This window comes from Nilaparvata lugens, chromosome 7 (genome assembly GCF_014356525.2).
Source record: "Nilaparvata lugens isolate BPH chromosome 7, ASM1435652v1, whole genome shotgun sequence".
NCBI lineage: Eukaryota > Metazoa > Arthropoda > Insecta > Hemiptera > Delphacidae > Nilaparvata > Nilaparvata lugens.
The window spans coordinates 51043523-51060440 of NC_052510.1; the positions used below are offsets into that span (position 1 = coordinate 51043523).

General features: G+C 32.2%; 1 protein-coding gene across 1 annotated transcript in view; it reads right to left on the bottom strand.

Annotated features, from left to right (window-relative positions):
* LOC111051878 (5-oxoprolinase) overlaps positions 1-16904 on the bottom strand; it is a 48517-nt gene extending 31613 nt beyond the window's left edge. The window contains 5 exon segments of the mRNA XM_039433045.1: positions 3973-4058; positions 5948-6110; positions 7717-7949; positions 13235-13426; positions 16354-16904. Of these exon segments, the coding sequence (XP_039288979.1) occupies positions 3973-4058; positions 5948-6110; positions 7717-7949; positions 13235-13426; positions 16354-16515 (836 nt within the window). The 5' untranslated portion in view covers positions 16516-16904.
* Positions 16905-16918: the final 14 nt, after the last annotated feature.

Genomic DNA, 16918 nt, shown 5'->3' on the forward strand with positions numbered 1-16918 from the left:
TAATTGTACAATATAATTAAATAAAGTATTGTATTTTTTTGTTTTAATCAAATCAAATCAAATTTTATTCACCAATTAACAACAGTTTCACAAGAAAATAAATAAATAATTTGTTGTTAAATAATTGGCGTGGCTATAAAAAGAAATCCTGTGCTCCAGCCACGAGTTCAAATCATTCCTTACCTATATTTTAACATGATTTTAGAGTTAATACAGCTCTCTATAATATAATCCAGACCAGTACAATAAAGATAGACAAATCAAAATAAAAAATCATATACTTAATGTAATATAGTAAATCATATAATATAACCAATAGACCGAGGTCAACTACATTGAACATATTATAAAAATTAAATTATAAGTTATTGCTATTTTCTACTCAAAAATTCATACACTATTGCTTTGGAATAAATAAGATCAGGCACTTGCAGATGCTTTCTAAATAACTATCCAGAATGATTTGAGATTGATTGGATGAATACTCATGGATGTAGTTTTAACATGGATGTTTAATTACGACTTAACTCAACCCACAGATGATCAAAAGTGTATAACATTCCACACCATCCAGTGTTCAAACCGGATTCCACCACTACAAAGATGAGAGTTGTATTTGATTGTTTTAATTAAGATTTGACTAAAACTTTGATTAAAACTTAAATATCGGGGCACCGAGCTTCGCTCGTTATTTTTATTTATTGATAAACAGAACACAATGTTCTCTAAAATGATCGTGTTTATATTTCACAGCTGGCTATACGTCATCTTATGAATTTCGAGGATGCGATACTTCGAGGATCACTTTTTTACTATTCACAGCTGTTTCAGCCAAGGATGAATTATCCTTTTAATGTCATTCAGCGAGTTTTCCCAAGGATGAGACCTAGTGCAATCGAATCTTTATATCATAAACCTACTTTGTTCCAAATTTCGTGAAAATCGTTAGAGCCGTTTTCGAGATCCGTTAAAAATAAATATTAAATAACCAGATATATAAATTGTAAATATATAAAAATAAATGCATAAATTGCTCGCTTAATATAATAGGATAAGTCTCAATAAAGCTTCAATGCTCTTTCATTATTTTTCAACAAATACATGAAGCGAGTTATTATTATTATATTTGTTTCTGCTCATAAAGTGAACCACATTGGTTGGTCACAGATAGCCAAGTCAAAGACAATCAAAGAGGACAAAACACACGTGAGAGGAATTCAAGATTTATTTACCACGGTTTGATAACCGGATTGGTGTTGTAGGTACATGTATGAGTGCGAACCATAATTAACAGTGTGTTAATAATATACGAATACATAGTACAATAGCTTTTCAAGAGTAGGAGCATAATATTTCCAAGGAAACATGGCTAAAAGAGAAGTACTGTTGAGAAATAATTGAAAACTTGACATAACCACCGGTTTTTGACCGTTTGAAAGCGCAGGGCCTATTGAATGTGTCTAGTCTTTTTATAAAGCCTATTATATTTTATTATATTAGCTTTTCTGTAAAGTGTCCAGTTTTTAGCTCAAAAATTTCTAGTTTCATTCAAAATTTAGTCTTTTTGAATAATTACCAAGATACTGTTCTAGATTTTTTATTTTAGACTCTAATAGTACCTATATAATTCAAAATTTACTCGTTTATCTGAGTATTGAAGTGCGTAAATTGTATTTTGAAAAGTGAAATTGACATAACCAACATTTTGATTTGGACAGTATAGTATAAATTGGAAATGGGACAGTTTTGGGCATGAGCCTGTTGTGCCTCTCCTCATGTTAGGTATTATTTGTACACAATGTGAATAAATAAATAAATATTAATCGAGCAATTTCTGTATATTTATATCTGGTTATTTATGTTTAACGGATCTCGAAAACGGCTCTAACGATTTTCACGAAATTTGGAACATAGTAGGTTTATGATATAAAAATTCGATTGCACTAGGTCTCATTTTTGGGAAAACTTGCTGAACGACATTAAAAGGATAATTCATCCTTGGCTGAAACAGCTGAGACTTTCGTCGTCTGTGGATAGTAAAAAGTGAGCGAGTGATTCTGTGGAAAATCAAAATATCGCATCCCCGAAATTCATAAGCTGACGTATAGCCAGCTGTAAAATATAAACACGATCATTTTAGAGAATTGTGTTCTGTTTATGAATAGATAAAAATAGCGAGCGAAGCTCGGTGCCCCGATATTAAGAAATAATGCATGCTAAATATCATAATTTTGAATGACCTCGTTGTTAATCACTGGGGATCACATAGTGATGTGCATGAATCGCAAAATAATTCAAGCAAAAACTGAAAATACCAAGCAGTGCATGAAATGAAGAACAAGACACCTTGCAAGTACTAGTACACATTTCACGTTTATTTCTGAAAGCATTGTAGTTGATTGAGAGCCGGTAAAGTCAATTCACTATGACAACCCAGTAATTCCCAAATATGTTGTATTTGTATGAGTGTAGAAAAGCAATGACAGTATGCATAGAAGCGCGCTATAAATCCCATCCAATGCTTAATGATAATGAATTGATTAACTTAGGGCAATATTCACCAACCAAGTTCAACGCTAAACTACAATCATATCAAGCTATTGACAAATATTATAATGTGTTATATTATTATTATAATTATATTATAATTGCCACATATTATAATGTATTATATTCCGAGTTAAAACTACAAGCTGATCTATTTCCGTTTAAACTGAGATGGTGCATATTGACCTAAGGATCCTTAAAGAATTGAATAAAGCACGCTGTACACAGAAACACAGATTTAGTAGCGTCTACTATAGTAAGGTCCACGTTATAATGGCAGTGTGTGATTTGCAATGGTGTTGCTATCCTTGTCTATCGTTCAACAAAGCAGGTGGCGCTATCTCTTTCACGCATTGCGATGTTGCACATCTTTTATCAACAATGTAGAAATTCAACTAATTGACAAAATATTCAATCTCAATAATAAAAATTTATTACTAATCTTTAAAAATATATTTTCTTCACAAATAAAATATGATTGACTATTTCCAACAGTAATGAACAGTTAAATTCATCAGATATACCAGTATCAGCTGTTTGGGTGGCAAGGCTGAGATCTGGCAACCCTTTTCTCCTATCTTCCTATACTGCCATTATAACGTGGACCTCACTATAGCTGCTACGGGAACGCAGAATTGGTAATGTCCGTTACTAGAATGAACATCTAATTTCCAATACCACTTTCCCATAGTAGCTATAGTCCGTACATAACAACTTCCGACTTGGAGGGATCTGTGGAACAGAGAAAAGTAGGGATACAGCGGCGGCGATGTTGCCGTACTAAAGCGGACAGCGTTCTGTAGTCTTTAGTGAGTGTTCAACTGCTCATGATACGCATACGTAGTTTCCTCTCTGAAAGCACTTAGTCGATTGAGTCTCATCGACAACTTGGCAACAGCGCTTCTTTCTTAGATCATCACTGTTTCCCTATTCATAATTTCTCTATTCATCACTGCAATTGGCTGATCTCCCTCCATTTCTCTGTTCTAATCGACAACTTGGCAACAGCGCTTCTTTCTATGATCATCACTGTTTCTCTATTCATCACTGCAATTGGCTGATCTGCCTCCATTTCTCTGCCCCGCATATTCCTCCAAGTCGGTAGTTGTTTTATATGGAATAGTATAGTGGACGTGCAATAGCAGCATACTAAAGTCCCTGAGTGCAGAATGATTTAGACAGGAAAGTTTCATGACCTGAAAGCAGAAAGCCCTTTGTTCCAAAAAAAATACAAATTTAACAATTAAAAAGCAACAGAAATGGGTTAGTAATGAAAGCTTACTTCAGAGCCCGGACCTTTGAACGATATAATCAGTTTTTGGAGAACTTTCCACCATAAAGACATACAATAGAGCAAGCAACATCTAGTGAGCTAGCCCGAGCAGTTGGGATACAAGTAAATTATGATATTAGGAGAAATCATACACTTCCATCGGTGTGAGTCCACCATCACTTTGCATGAATAACACATTCACACCGTCCAGGTTGTTTTTGAATCCCGACGCAAAACTCTGAAAAAGGGCGCAAAGATTCAATATTCTGTTATCATAAAAACAAAAATGATGCAAATTGAAAACAAACGTATTCGAAAATTACGAAATAAAGGTGCATTTTCGTTTGTGCGTAAACTTCCGCAGTCGACGACGACAAGCATTGTTGACATTCATATTGTCCAAATTTCAAGTGTGCTAAAACAGCTGACCAAATAAACTTTCATCATTTGTGTTTATTATTCAAGAATAAAAACATTTCTAATAGTATCAATATATTGCCATTTAAAATTATAAACTCAACCTCACCCATTAAAACATAATTTAACATAATCATTTAGGTTATTTAGACAAATTGAAACAAAGATCTTGAAGATGCATAGACTCACATGCAGCGCTAGTGTCGTACTTGAAATTCAAGGTCAATGAATACCATTATAGACCTTGTTGAAATTGAAATCGGTCATTGAGGGGGCAACCTATAAAATTATTACATACCAATGCCTTTGTAATCTACAAATATATAGATATAATATCTCGTGCTAAAATACCCCAATGGCGGCCTTCAATTTCAAGTAAGACCTATCATTGGGAAGGCATATGCATTGTGGGTCTATATCTCTTTAAGGTCTTTGAATTGAAATCTACCCAATCTGAGATTCTCAGCCTGTCGTGGTCGACGACAGCTGAAGCTGGGTTTTCGTTTATGCGTGAATGCCGTCGTCTACCACGACAGGATGGAGATCTCACATCGGGTAGATTTCAATTTGTCTACATAACGTAAATAATTATGTTTTAATGGGGGATCTTGAGTTTATACTTTTTATACTTTCAAATGGCAATATGTTGATAATATTAGAAATGTTGAATTATTTAATATTGAAGATAAATAATGGAAAGTTATTTGATCAGCTGTTTTAGCACACTTGTCAAATTTGGATAATATGAATGTCAACAATGCTTATCGTCGTCGACTGCGGAAATTTACGCACAGACGAAAATGCACCTTTAAGAGTTTAATTTTGTGTTCCTCGACCTATAGTGAGGTCCACGTTATAATGATAATGTTTGATTAGCAATGGTATTGCTATCCTTGTCTATCATTCAACAAAGCGGATAACGCTATCTCTTTCTCGCTTTGCTGTTGCCAGATCGTCTTTCACAATGTAGAATTAATAATAATTAATTAACTAAATATTTTATATTTAATTAATCATGAAAATGTATTATGAAATTTTATTTTAGTTTTATTTGGTACAGGACCATGGTTTCGTGACCACATCGGTCACATTTTAAAGTTTGACAAATTCTACACAGCTTTATTCGGTATTGTGGTCATTCGTTACTGTGTGTTCACGAAACCATGGTCGTGTACCGAATAAAACTGTGTAGAATTTGACAACATAAGTGTGTTTTTATTTAGTTAATATTAAATCAATAAACCTGTATCAGCTACCGTCTATAGAAGGCATTGACAAGACAGATGATTGGCAACGCTGTTTTGCTATCTTTCTCCACTCCCATTATAACGTGGACCTCACTATAATAGAGAAACTAGTGACATATATAGTAATGTGAACCTTGTAGTACATTTGATAGAGAAATAGGAATAGTATTTCAATTTAATATTTGCTGATTAATTGGTGAAGTAATGTTTCACAGTGTGATAATATAATACGATAATGATGTAGGTCTTTACAATCGGTACCGTAACTAGAGCCTCTTTGAAGATTGATTATTGGGAAAGTATGACGAAGTCATCTTGATTTTTATCGTCAATCTATTCAATTATCGTGAGGGCTAGCACATCAAGCACTGCACAATTTTATAAATAACAAATATCGCTACAATCAATGTTTTGAAGGCTATTAAAGTGAAATAAACTAAGTATGATCATTGATCTGACTTACCCTGACATATTTTTTTATATGAGGGGTCAAGTAAGCATCTGCACATGCTGTGAACCCTCTAGCAACAATTCTTGACATTGGCATCACTTGATGTGACAACGAGATGTGATCGAATCCAACCGATTTTGCAATTTCACCCACAGCCAACTCATCATCTATGTGCCTTCAAAATAAATGAATTCTATTAATGGACAGAATAGAACTCTACAATTCATCACTAGCTCATTATTCCAATTATATGATATCAATAATTGATAAATCAATTGCTGATTCTGGTTATATCCCCAACTGAATTTCCCAAATGAATATGAATTATAGATTTGAATTTTTAATAGTCTATAATAACTGTATGCAACTTCACAGTTATTGCAACATACTTAGTGCCGGTTGCATAAAAGGCGTTTTTGAAAAGACGGCTTCTCTGATTGGTTCTCGTAGAATTAAATTTTAACCGGCTTTTGTGTTAAAAGAATTCTTGTATGTTGTAATAACTGTTGTAATAACTACCGGCACTAAGTATGTTGTAATAACTGTAAGGTTGCATACATTTATAGTACTAACATTGAAAATATTAGAAGACAACTCATATATTTAAGCACTAAAATTATAAATAAAATTCCTGAACAAATTATTAGCTGTGCCAAGATAACAAAAAAAGTAAAAACAGATATCAATGCTTGGATCAAAATTGACTACTTCTTCTACCTTTGAGAACTATAATAAGTTAACAGAGAACTTTTTTGATTAGTGCGCTCACTTCCCCTACTTGTGCTCTATCACATCCCTTTCCCAATCCTTTCCAAAAATTCCAAGGATCAAAAGCCTTCCTATGACATGAATAGCCATAGTTGGAAGAACTTTTGATCCTCTACCCTTCTTCACCACATAACATGTATAAATTGCCTTCTAATATTGTAATGTGTTCTCATATTTATGTTATTTATTTTATACTGTAATGTTTTTTATTGATGTAATTAATTTTTATTTCATATTGATGTATCTTATGTGTGTGTGTGTATGAATAAATAAATTGAATTGAAATTGAATAGACTAAAAAAAATCCACATTTTTTAATCCATATTTATTCAAGAAATACCATTAGACCAGATAACATTCCAACAATTTATATCATATAATTGGTATAATGAGCTAGTAATGAATTGTAGAGAAATTCATTCCAACACCGAATGAATGAAGAATAACATACTTATGCTGTAAAATTCTGTAATACCAAATGTAGATTAAAAAAAACTTGCATTTGAAATTAAATGGATACTGATGTAAATTATCAGGATATTCAAATCAAACAGGAAATATCCGATCTGTTTTAGTAGGTAATTCAATCTTTCACTGATCATATAGAATAAAAAGTGAAATTGAGCCTATGGAATAGTAAGCTACTAGCATTTTTGTGTGATATTTAACTCATCACTGGCTTAAGGGTACAAATTGAAGCAATCGATATAATTTATCACTGGCTTGAGGGCATGAATTTGAGCAAGCGATTTAATTTATCACTGGCTTGAGGGCATGGAGCAAACGATCTGTGAAATATGCAGAGCGATTTCTGAACACCAGAATAGAGCTGTTAAAGACTGTGGGAGGAGTTCCTTCAGTTCGAAAAGTTAATTAAAGCTGTATTGAAATGAAAGAGATGAGAATCAGAAAATTTAAGTTCATTACTATCATTAGTGATTGGAAAAGATTGGCTCCCATGTGGTATATATATATAGATTACCGGTAGTTATTAACTAATAAGAAATACTCACATGTAAGAATGCATAAGCACGACAGCAATGCTCTTAATTCCCTCTTCCTTCAACTGCACAAGGTCGCTGTATAGTTTATCCTTATCTAAGGATTTCATTTGGAAAAGTTTTTCACCGGTTATTCCATTGGTGGCAGGCCAATTATGATTCATTCCACAACGACTTTGATCGGGAACCACGCGACAGTCCACCTCCACCACTTTCTTGTAAAGAACTTCTGGTGTATTTATTTCCTGAAACATCAATAATTGCTGGATAAGACTAGCTAATCTAAAATAAAATTGAATACAATAGAAAGATACAATGAGTATCTTAATACCCCTCGAATACTACTAATAATCGTATTTTGAAGCCATATAATAATAATTCACTGAATAATACCTGTAGTAATAATTAATTAGCATCTGAAAGCATAAAAATTGTTTCCTTCCACTCTCGTCGAAATCTGAATAAGCAACTCTAGTTGCGCACTGGCATATGCCCATGCAAACCATTTTCGTATACGTTATTAGGGTATCCATTATAATAATAATTTCTCTGGTAGAGGGTACTTCACGACTAGAGGGGTTTATTCAAAATACAAACATGATTACAAAAAGCATATAAGCTACAATTATTTACAAAGTATTAATGCAATTGATTGATTATATGCTGATTTGAGAAAATGTGGCCCCCAATATGAATATGTGTCGGGATGCCACTAATTTTGATATTGTTTAGGATTTCATGCCAAAATTTAAAAAAATCTAATAAAGATAAATCTTGCGAGTAATCACAGTCATTACATTATTATTGATTAGTCATAATGACGTGTCATTACATTATTTCTAGTCGTTTTTTATACTGCAATTGAGTACAAGAGGTTTTTATTTTGTAATTTTCATTTTTTTGTAATAAATAACTTTCTGTCTAAATCTGTTACGATACAACAGTAAAACTCACACTGAAAATACAATAATATTTTTAATGAGTTTCCATTTATTATAATTTTGAAAGTGGAAGCATTATGACTAAGTTACTGTGGTATTAGGAAAAATAAATCTTTCAGAGAAAAAGTTCTTTTAAATCGATGAATGCATGGATTTAATTAGCTTTGCTAGAGTATGATGACGACATAAGCTACGGGATTCAGTAGAATTTACGATAACTATACTAGAAAATTTTTCTAATTAAGTCGAAATACTACGTTCATTGTACCCAGTAATTTGAAACACGCTATTTTCAGATTAGATGACATTCGGTAATTATGATTGCTTAACTAATCACGAGTGAACAATATTAGGTTTCAACAGAAGCAGTTTAGCCAAACGGAGAAACGTCAGTTATGTATTAATACCGTTGAATGAATCATTATAGTGTTAATTGCTCAATTAGGTACTGACAAATTAGTCCACAGCCAGCTTTGGTTTCACTTGATATACAGTACGATATTCTCACTTTTAAAATACAATTGTTATCAGTGGAAATACCCTAGTAAACAATTTCCAAAAAAAAATTATATGATTTATCTCATTCATATTAGATTTGGTTAATACTAACTAATTGGAGTACATGGATTTGATTGATAAATACAGTATTGAATAATGCGAGAAAAAATTCAAACAAAGCAATGCATGGAGCTGTAGATTAAGCCAATAGTTCAGAAAATTAGACTTTTTCCAAAGATAAGTTGAAACCAGAATAAGCTAATTGTAACCAATACAAAAGATTCAATTACTGTTGTTAATGTAAAATTTGAGACTACATAAGATTATTGGAAAGTTCAAAAAATCAGAAATTTACATTAAATTATTACATTATATTAATAAATCTGATGAATAAACTGATAAATAATTTATCCAAGTGAAATAGATATTTCGTAAAAGAATTATACTTTTAAATACTAATATCTTCTTCTTTGTCTCTCCCCAGTATGCCTTTAGAGCGTTGGGATAGCCCCAGTCCATTTCATTCATGATTCCCTATCCAACGCCATTCTCTTCATCTCTGGAACAGTCTTCCCTCTTCTCCGTCCTATCTCCTCAATCCGATCCTCATATGAATACCTTGGACGTCCTACTGCTCTCCTTCCTTGCACTCTCACATTAACATACCGTTTTGTTTTGCAATTATCCCCCATTCGCTGTACATGTCCATACCAGCCCAACTGCCTCATTTCTATCCTTTCACTGACAGCTCTCATGCCCACTTCTTCCCTTATTCTAGTATTCCTTACTCTATCCTGTAACAATAAATATTGTTACAATAGTCAGTGATGAGAATTATGCGAATTAGCCTGAGAAGTTAGCCTGTTGTGAAAATGGATTTTGCTGTTTTGCTTTTCTGCGTTGTGTTGTGTTGACTCTGTAAGTGTGTGCGTAGAAGCTATGATCCTAAGAATAACAACAATTTTCCTGGAGTATCAGCTTAGTTCATGACCCTTGCTTTTCTGCGTTGTGTAGTGTCGACTCTGTAAGTGTGTGTGTGTGTAGAAGTTGTGGTACTGAGAAGATCAACAATTTTCCTGGAGGATCAGTCTGGTTCACGGACCTTATAAGGCAAGGAATTTATAGCTGTCAAGGAAAAATAGCTGTCACTTGGTGGGAGAATGTATCTTAAATTGTAGTTGTAACGTTCCTTTCTATTGGCGGAAATTTTTCTAGTGAATAGTAACTGCCAATCACAGTTAACGTTGGTTAGGTCTATCTAGTATGGACGATCACACAGCTGTCCACGGCAAGACGAGAAAAGCGAAGTGGATTCACTCAGCGTCTGTCCTCTGTCATTAGCAGTACAAAATGTAGTCTGATCAGAACTTTGTGTTAATCATGGCTTCCATGCCAGCTTTAGGCTTTTTAGTGTTTGACTCTGGAACCTTTTGTTTCAGTAGCATTTTTAGTTTTTTCCGCCTCAGTAGTTGCTTTAATTAAGAAGAGAGAGAGTACCAAATTGTCACCTCACAATGGAGATTTTCCTCCTATAACCGCTACTAAAGGTACGTCATAGATTTATAATATAATTGAGGAAATTATTATCGATGAAAGCTTCCATCAAAGTATTTATTGTAATGTACCGTAATTAAAGTGTAATAATTGAGAATAGTCCTTTTGATTTGAATGGAAGATGGTAATGGTAATTCAAACTGATAAATGTTGGAAGAAAATGAACGTTATATGTTTTGTAGAAATTTAGAATACCTATTAGTAGGAATTAAGATATTTTTTTTATTTAAATTATTTTTGAAGAGGAAGCTATTAACCTAAATTTCAATTACTGTTGTTTAAATCCAAATTGACTGATGTTTGTAGTATATTATTATGAGTTCTATCAGGATTTTGTGTAATAGATTTCATTTGTTTGTTGATTCTAATGAAAAGCTTTCTTGATTCTCAAGGAAATACCTATCATGTAATTTGTTTTTTTTTTTTTAATTACACTATATATGTAATTTATGTGAGAGAACTGATTGAAGATAGCTAACAACAATACTCGAAAGACCTTATTGTGAAGTAATTCAACCAACTTGTGATTTATGTAGGCTTATTATAGAATACTATGTACTCACTTCTTTGTATAAAGGGCATGACCCTAATTACAAATGAATTATTTTCTATTAAAATCAAGATATTGAAGTAGGTAATGTCTATTGGTGTTTTAAAGTAATAAGAATTGATTTGAGTTTTATATAACCTAAAGTAGGTTGACTTTATTATATAGCTGAAGTTAAGGTAATTTGTATTATCCTAGTTTATTTTTTATTCTAACGTCGGTGAAAGTACGAGAACATCAAAGTATGGGATCAACGTACGAATCCATCAATTTACGGGTTCATGAACGTGTGTCTTTAAGCCGCTGAGACGCCTCTGAATCGATGGCAGTCCTAGAAGCTTGGGGTATGCTGTCCCCTGACCATCTGGACGTGTAGAGCTCGATCACCGAGCCTAGATTCAAATTGAAGAAACAGCCATGAGGTAACAACTTTTTTCCAAATTAAACGAACGTCCCAGGAACTCCGGATGTGACAGAATGAGTTTTAGTAATTATAGACTTTCAAAAAGGGAGGGGTGTGAAACGTGCGGAATTAGACTTTTTGTTAAATTGTAATTTTGAGATATTATTGGGGATAGATAGATTACTAATTTTATTAATTTGGTTTGAGTAATAGATTTTCGGTTGTATCTTTACATTGAAATGTGAGGCCATATTTTCTCTGTAAGGATCCAGCTGGGAATTTCAGTTTTCTTTAAATTTAGATTTGATAATCTACTAAACAACTAAAGGTTGAATTAGTATATGAAATGTTCAAAGGTCCCTTATTGATAAATTAATGTTTTAAAATAATTTTGGTCTTAAAGTTGTAAAGGATCGAAAAGAAGTTTCAAGAATCCTAACCTTTTCTAAATTTGTTTTGATGACATATATTTTTGAATAGTCTTCATATATAAAATTCCGTGATATGATACTTGAGGAATGTTTGTCTTTGCAGCTTTCATGATATAAATATACAGAATAGTTATTATTGGGGATCATTAATATTTGATAATGTTTTGATAGTGTTTTAAAGTTTCCAAGTGTGTTCTAAATTTTAATGTTCTAAGAATTTTATGAATTTTATGTGGATCTCTTCTTAAAATATTTATTGTTATTTTTGATTAACTTCTGAGACATATCTATGATAATTTTCAATTCTTCTTTTGAAATTAGAGTCCTTTAAGCTTCTTATGATTCAATCTAAAACGTTTTCAATGTAGAGCATACAGAGTAGGTTATTACCGAATTATCTATATCAACGATAACTTTCTAAATTCAGTAATTTTATTTTCGGTTTTCATGATGTAACTTCTTTGTTTTATTAATTGTTGAATTTAACTGTAAGAGGTGACAATATAGTTGATATCTTCTCTCTATTTCGTTGTCTCTCTTGTCATTTCTGGATTCCCGTTCTCTAGCACTAGGTATGTTTATCAAGAATCCCTTTTATTAAGTTATATTGTGTGTGCTTCTAAATTCTAAATTCTAAATTAACTTTCTAAATTCATAGCACGGCACAATCCCTTATTGTCTTTCCAACAGTTTTTCTATGGCACTTCATTTCTACTGCCCTTATCTTGTTTTTAAATACTAATATAATGATAGAATAATACTGATAGCATACTAGACCTACGAGACCATGATGATAGACCTACTCATTACTTATCAAACACAGGTTGTATTACACAATCATCAATTTTTCTATTGCCTTGTTCAACATTGTGATGCTTTACAGTTGAAAGGATGGCGTTTAGGCTGCTTAGTGCTTCACACACGGCTTGCTGTGTAGAAATAATAGTGAATGTTGAGGATTTGAAAACTTCATATGTCCAATGTGAGTATTGAACATCGCTTAGTTAAACAAGGTTGTATGAAACATTTGCTAGTGTAATACCATACCGAAAACTTAGTCAATACTGAAAATCTAAAATAGTGTATTTGGACAAAACTGAATATTGAGTCTAAGCTATAACTAACTACCGTATACAGTAAATCGATCGTTACTCACTAGATCAAATATTTTCGGACGAGCCTGATTTCCAATGAATAGAAGGTCTTTGAAGCCTTTGTTGATCAATAGAGCCATGTCTTCACCCTTCCGCTCCAGGAGAGCATTAGTTGCAACTGTGGTGCCCATTCTGATCCACTCTATGAAGTCGCCATCTATTTTCTCTGAAGGGGGCATATCGATTCCTGTTTCCTGCAATAATAAATGACAAAAATTATTTTGAATATTAGGTTGTTGATTTTTCGATGGTAGACGAGAGACAGAGATGAATATTGAGAGGTAGAGATAGGATAGACAGGTGGATAGAATTTTATATTTATAGGATATATACAAAATAAGAGGGAATTAAATTGTTGAATTGCGAATTGAGAATATTCTAGAAATCTCAAACCCAGCTCAGCAAATAATAGTATTGATTGCTGAAAATGGGTTCCGAGCAATCTAAAAGCATACTTAGTTGGGGACTAAGAGTTCTAAGTTAGAAATATTATCTGAAAGTCATCAATAAATCAAGGTTTCCACTTTCTCAATCTGTATGGAAATTTCACAAATGAACCCTTAGTAAGCGAATTATTTGATTTGCAATTTTATTTTTGGACAGCACTCAATTTGAAATTTTTGATGCAGATTGCACTTTGTATTTCAATTTGATTTATCAAAACAAAATTATCGTCAGTTAAGGAATTGAAGAAAATGGTAAATGTCCAAATTGCGGAAATTCGAGGAGCGATGTGATTGAGTTGAGAAGGACAATATGAAACTATCTTCCAAATTATGAATATAAAATAAACGAGTTGATAATGGTATTATAGCAGAAACATGCCGTGTCTATAAAGATATGAGTGAAAGGGTTAGGGTTGATTCATTTAAAAAATACAGTACAATAAAATAGTTTATCAATATATTAGAATAGAATAGAATAGAAAGATGATTTTATTTATAATATGAACAACGCAAAAAACATGTACAAAGAATGTGAAAAAATAGTATGTTGACTTTGTTCGAAAGAATCTTAATAATTTGAAAAACAATCATCATATACATGGCCGAGGCCGTCAGTCGAGTTGATAGTAATAATTGCAGCTGCCCACTTTTATCTTTCTGTTCTAAAGCTTCCTACAATAATTGATAACTTCAGTTTGATCAGGCTACCGTGATAATACCCCAACCGTGAATAAGTAGATTAATCTTATCTATCAGTTTAGTGAAAAACAGTTTCACCCAAACTAAGCTCACTATTACTAGAGCAAAAACAACTGGACTCTCAACTCATTCATTCATCCATTCATTCCTGAAGTAGTATAATGAATAAATTAATTAATAAATAAACAAAAAATAAATTAGAAAAAAAGAAAAAAAAAGAACGACTGAGTTAGAGAGAAGAGGTGGAGGAAGAAAGAACCCTTATTTGTAAGTATATCAAACTGTACAATATACTATATATCATATAATAGTATAAAATAGTATATATATACTATTATATATACTAGTATATATATACTAATAGTATTATATATATATATATATATATATATATATATATATATATATATATATAATATATATATATATAATATATATATATATAATAGATATCAATATATTATTCTTGTTTAATTTCCCAATTTCTCATAGTCGATTAACATTTTTTTGCAATTCGTCGATAAAGTGTAGGAAGCATCACAATACTCGATTATCTAGAAATCTTCCACGATTATTTAATAAAATTATAATAGTTCAAGTTACGATGCTATTTATGTATCAGTGAGAACTTAATTTCATTCGAATTAAAAATTATCCAAGTTTGTAAAATTTGTTGAAAAATATAATGTTATTGCAATAATTTCGAATATTCAAGGAAACAAGAAACCAGTAACCTAATAAATTTAATTGGAATCCTTTGAGACATGAATGTGCAACAGATATAATCGCACTAATACTACAATTTTTGAAGAGCTAAAATTAAATATCAATTTGAAGTGAAAGCATTGCAACTAAATTACCGTTGCATTAACAACGGCTAGTGATAAGACAGTTTGCAAATAAAACTGAAGAATATGATAAGAGGTTTATAGCTTGAGTTGAACAGTACAAGGTTATGTAATTTTAAAGTTCTCATATCATCCACATATTAAATTATGTTCTGCATGAAAAAGTCAACATAATATCAATGTGCTGATGAATACTGGATGATAGTGGATTTTGAAAATTATCAACATTGCAGGTTTCAGTTGACAAGTTATAAATCAGGGTTTTTAGTTAAATTAAGGTATTACAATATCAACTTATGTATCATATATAAATATAGCCTTATTAAACATTGTAAAGTTGATGGGTCATATTATTGAGCCATCTGTGGGTCGCCAAGTGTCCAAGTAAGAGGCTAGAAATAAGATCTTTTCAGGCAGCCGGGGTCGAAGAATTGACGTGTCCATCTGAAACTTGCAAGTTCCCCGAAAAAAAATATCTTGCCTGGGCCGAGATTCGAACTCACCATCTAAACCACTACACTAGGCACTACGGCTACTTCTGAGACTAATGGATGAAGAAGGAGGAATTCAGTAACTGCATTGAAATAATAACATAGATACCTTTTAATTGTTATATTTTTTGCTATATTGAGGTCCAGGTTATAATGGCAGTGTTTGATTAGTAATGGCATTGATATCATTGTCTATCATGGAACAAAGCGTATAGCGCTATGTCTTTCTTACTTTGCTCTGTTGCCAGAGCGTCTTTTTACAACGTAGAATAAATAATTAATTAACAAAATATTTCATCTTAATTATGAGATTATTGAAAAATATAATTGCTAGCTTTATAAAATATAATTAATTCATTTTAAACAAGAATGAACAGTTAATATCACATCAATAAAACATTATCAGCTACCGTCTATAGGAGGCATTGGCAAGACAGAGGATCGGCAACGTTGGTCTGCTATCTTTCTCCACTGTCATTATAACGTGGACCTCACTATAGTAGAAAAACGTCAAATAAACGATTTTATAAACAAGATCCTATTACTTAAGCTTATATACTATAGAGTATTTTGTTCAGATTGATATAATTGTTACCTATATAATGGTACCGGTAGTAGATCTATAGTAAAAGCTTACCTCTTGCAGAATACGTCGAATGCCTTCTCGGGGAGCATCAGGATAATTGCTTGGATCAACTGACAATAATTTTAGCTGCCTGGTTTTGCCATCAGGGCATTTAGCAAATACATCAGTAAAAGTTCCTCCTCTATCAATTGCAAACTTGAATTTAAGGCTCATTGTACAAGATTAAACTTAAAATACGTAATTATATAGCTTTGCAAAAAGATACGATAGCGCTTCAAAAGTATCAAGTAAAAAAGAAACTAGGAATCAGAATTTTTAATACAAGAATTGTCCTCCCATTCCTGACCACAGCAAAAACCAACAAAATAGAAAAACAATAGATGCAAAACTTTTTTGTAGGTTAGGAATCCTTATACTTTACTGAATCGTGCAATAAAATATTTAAATCACAACACTTGAAAGAAATGAGAGGTGTAAAATTAATTAAATGAATATTGGCTTTGATCAAACGTTCCGACAAAATTAAACTTGAAATTCGTAACTTCTAGAGCTTGTGATAGCAGACGTCAGATTACTTGAGATTGAGATTTGACTTTTGAATATGAGGAAAACACAC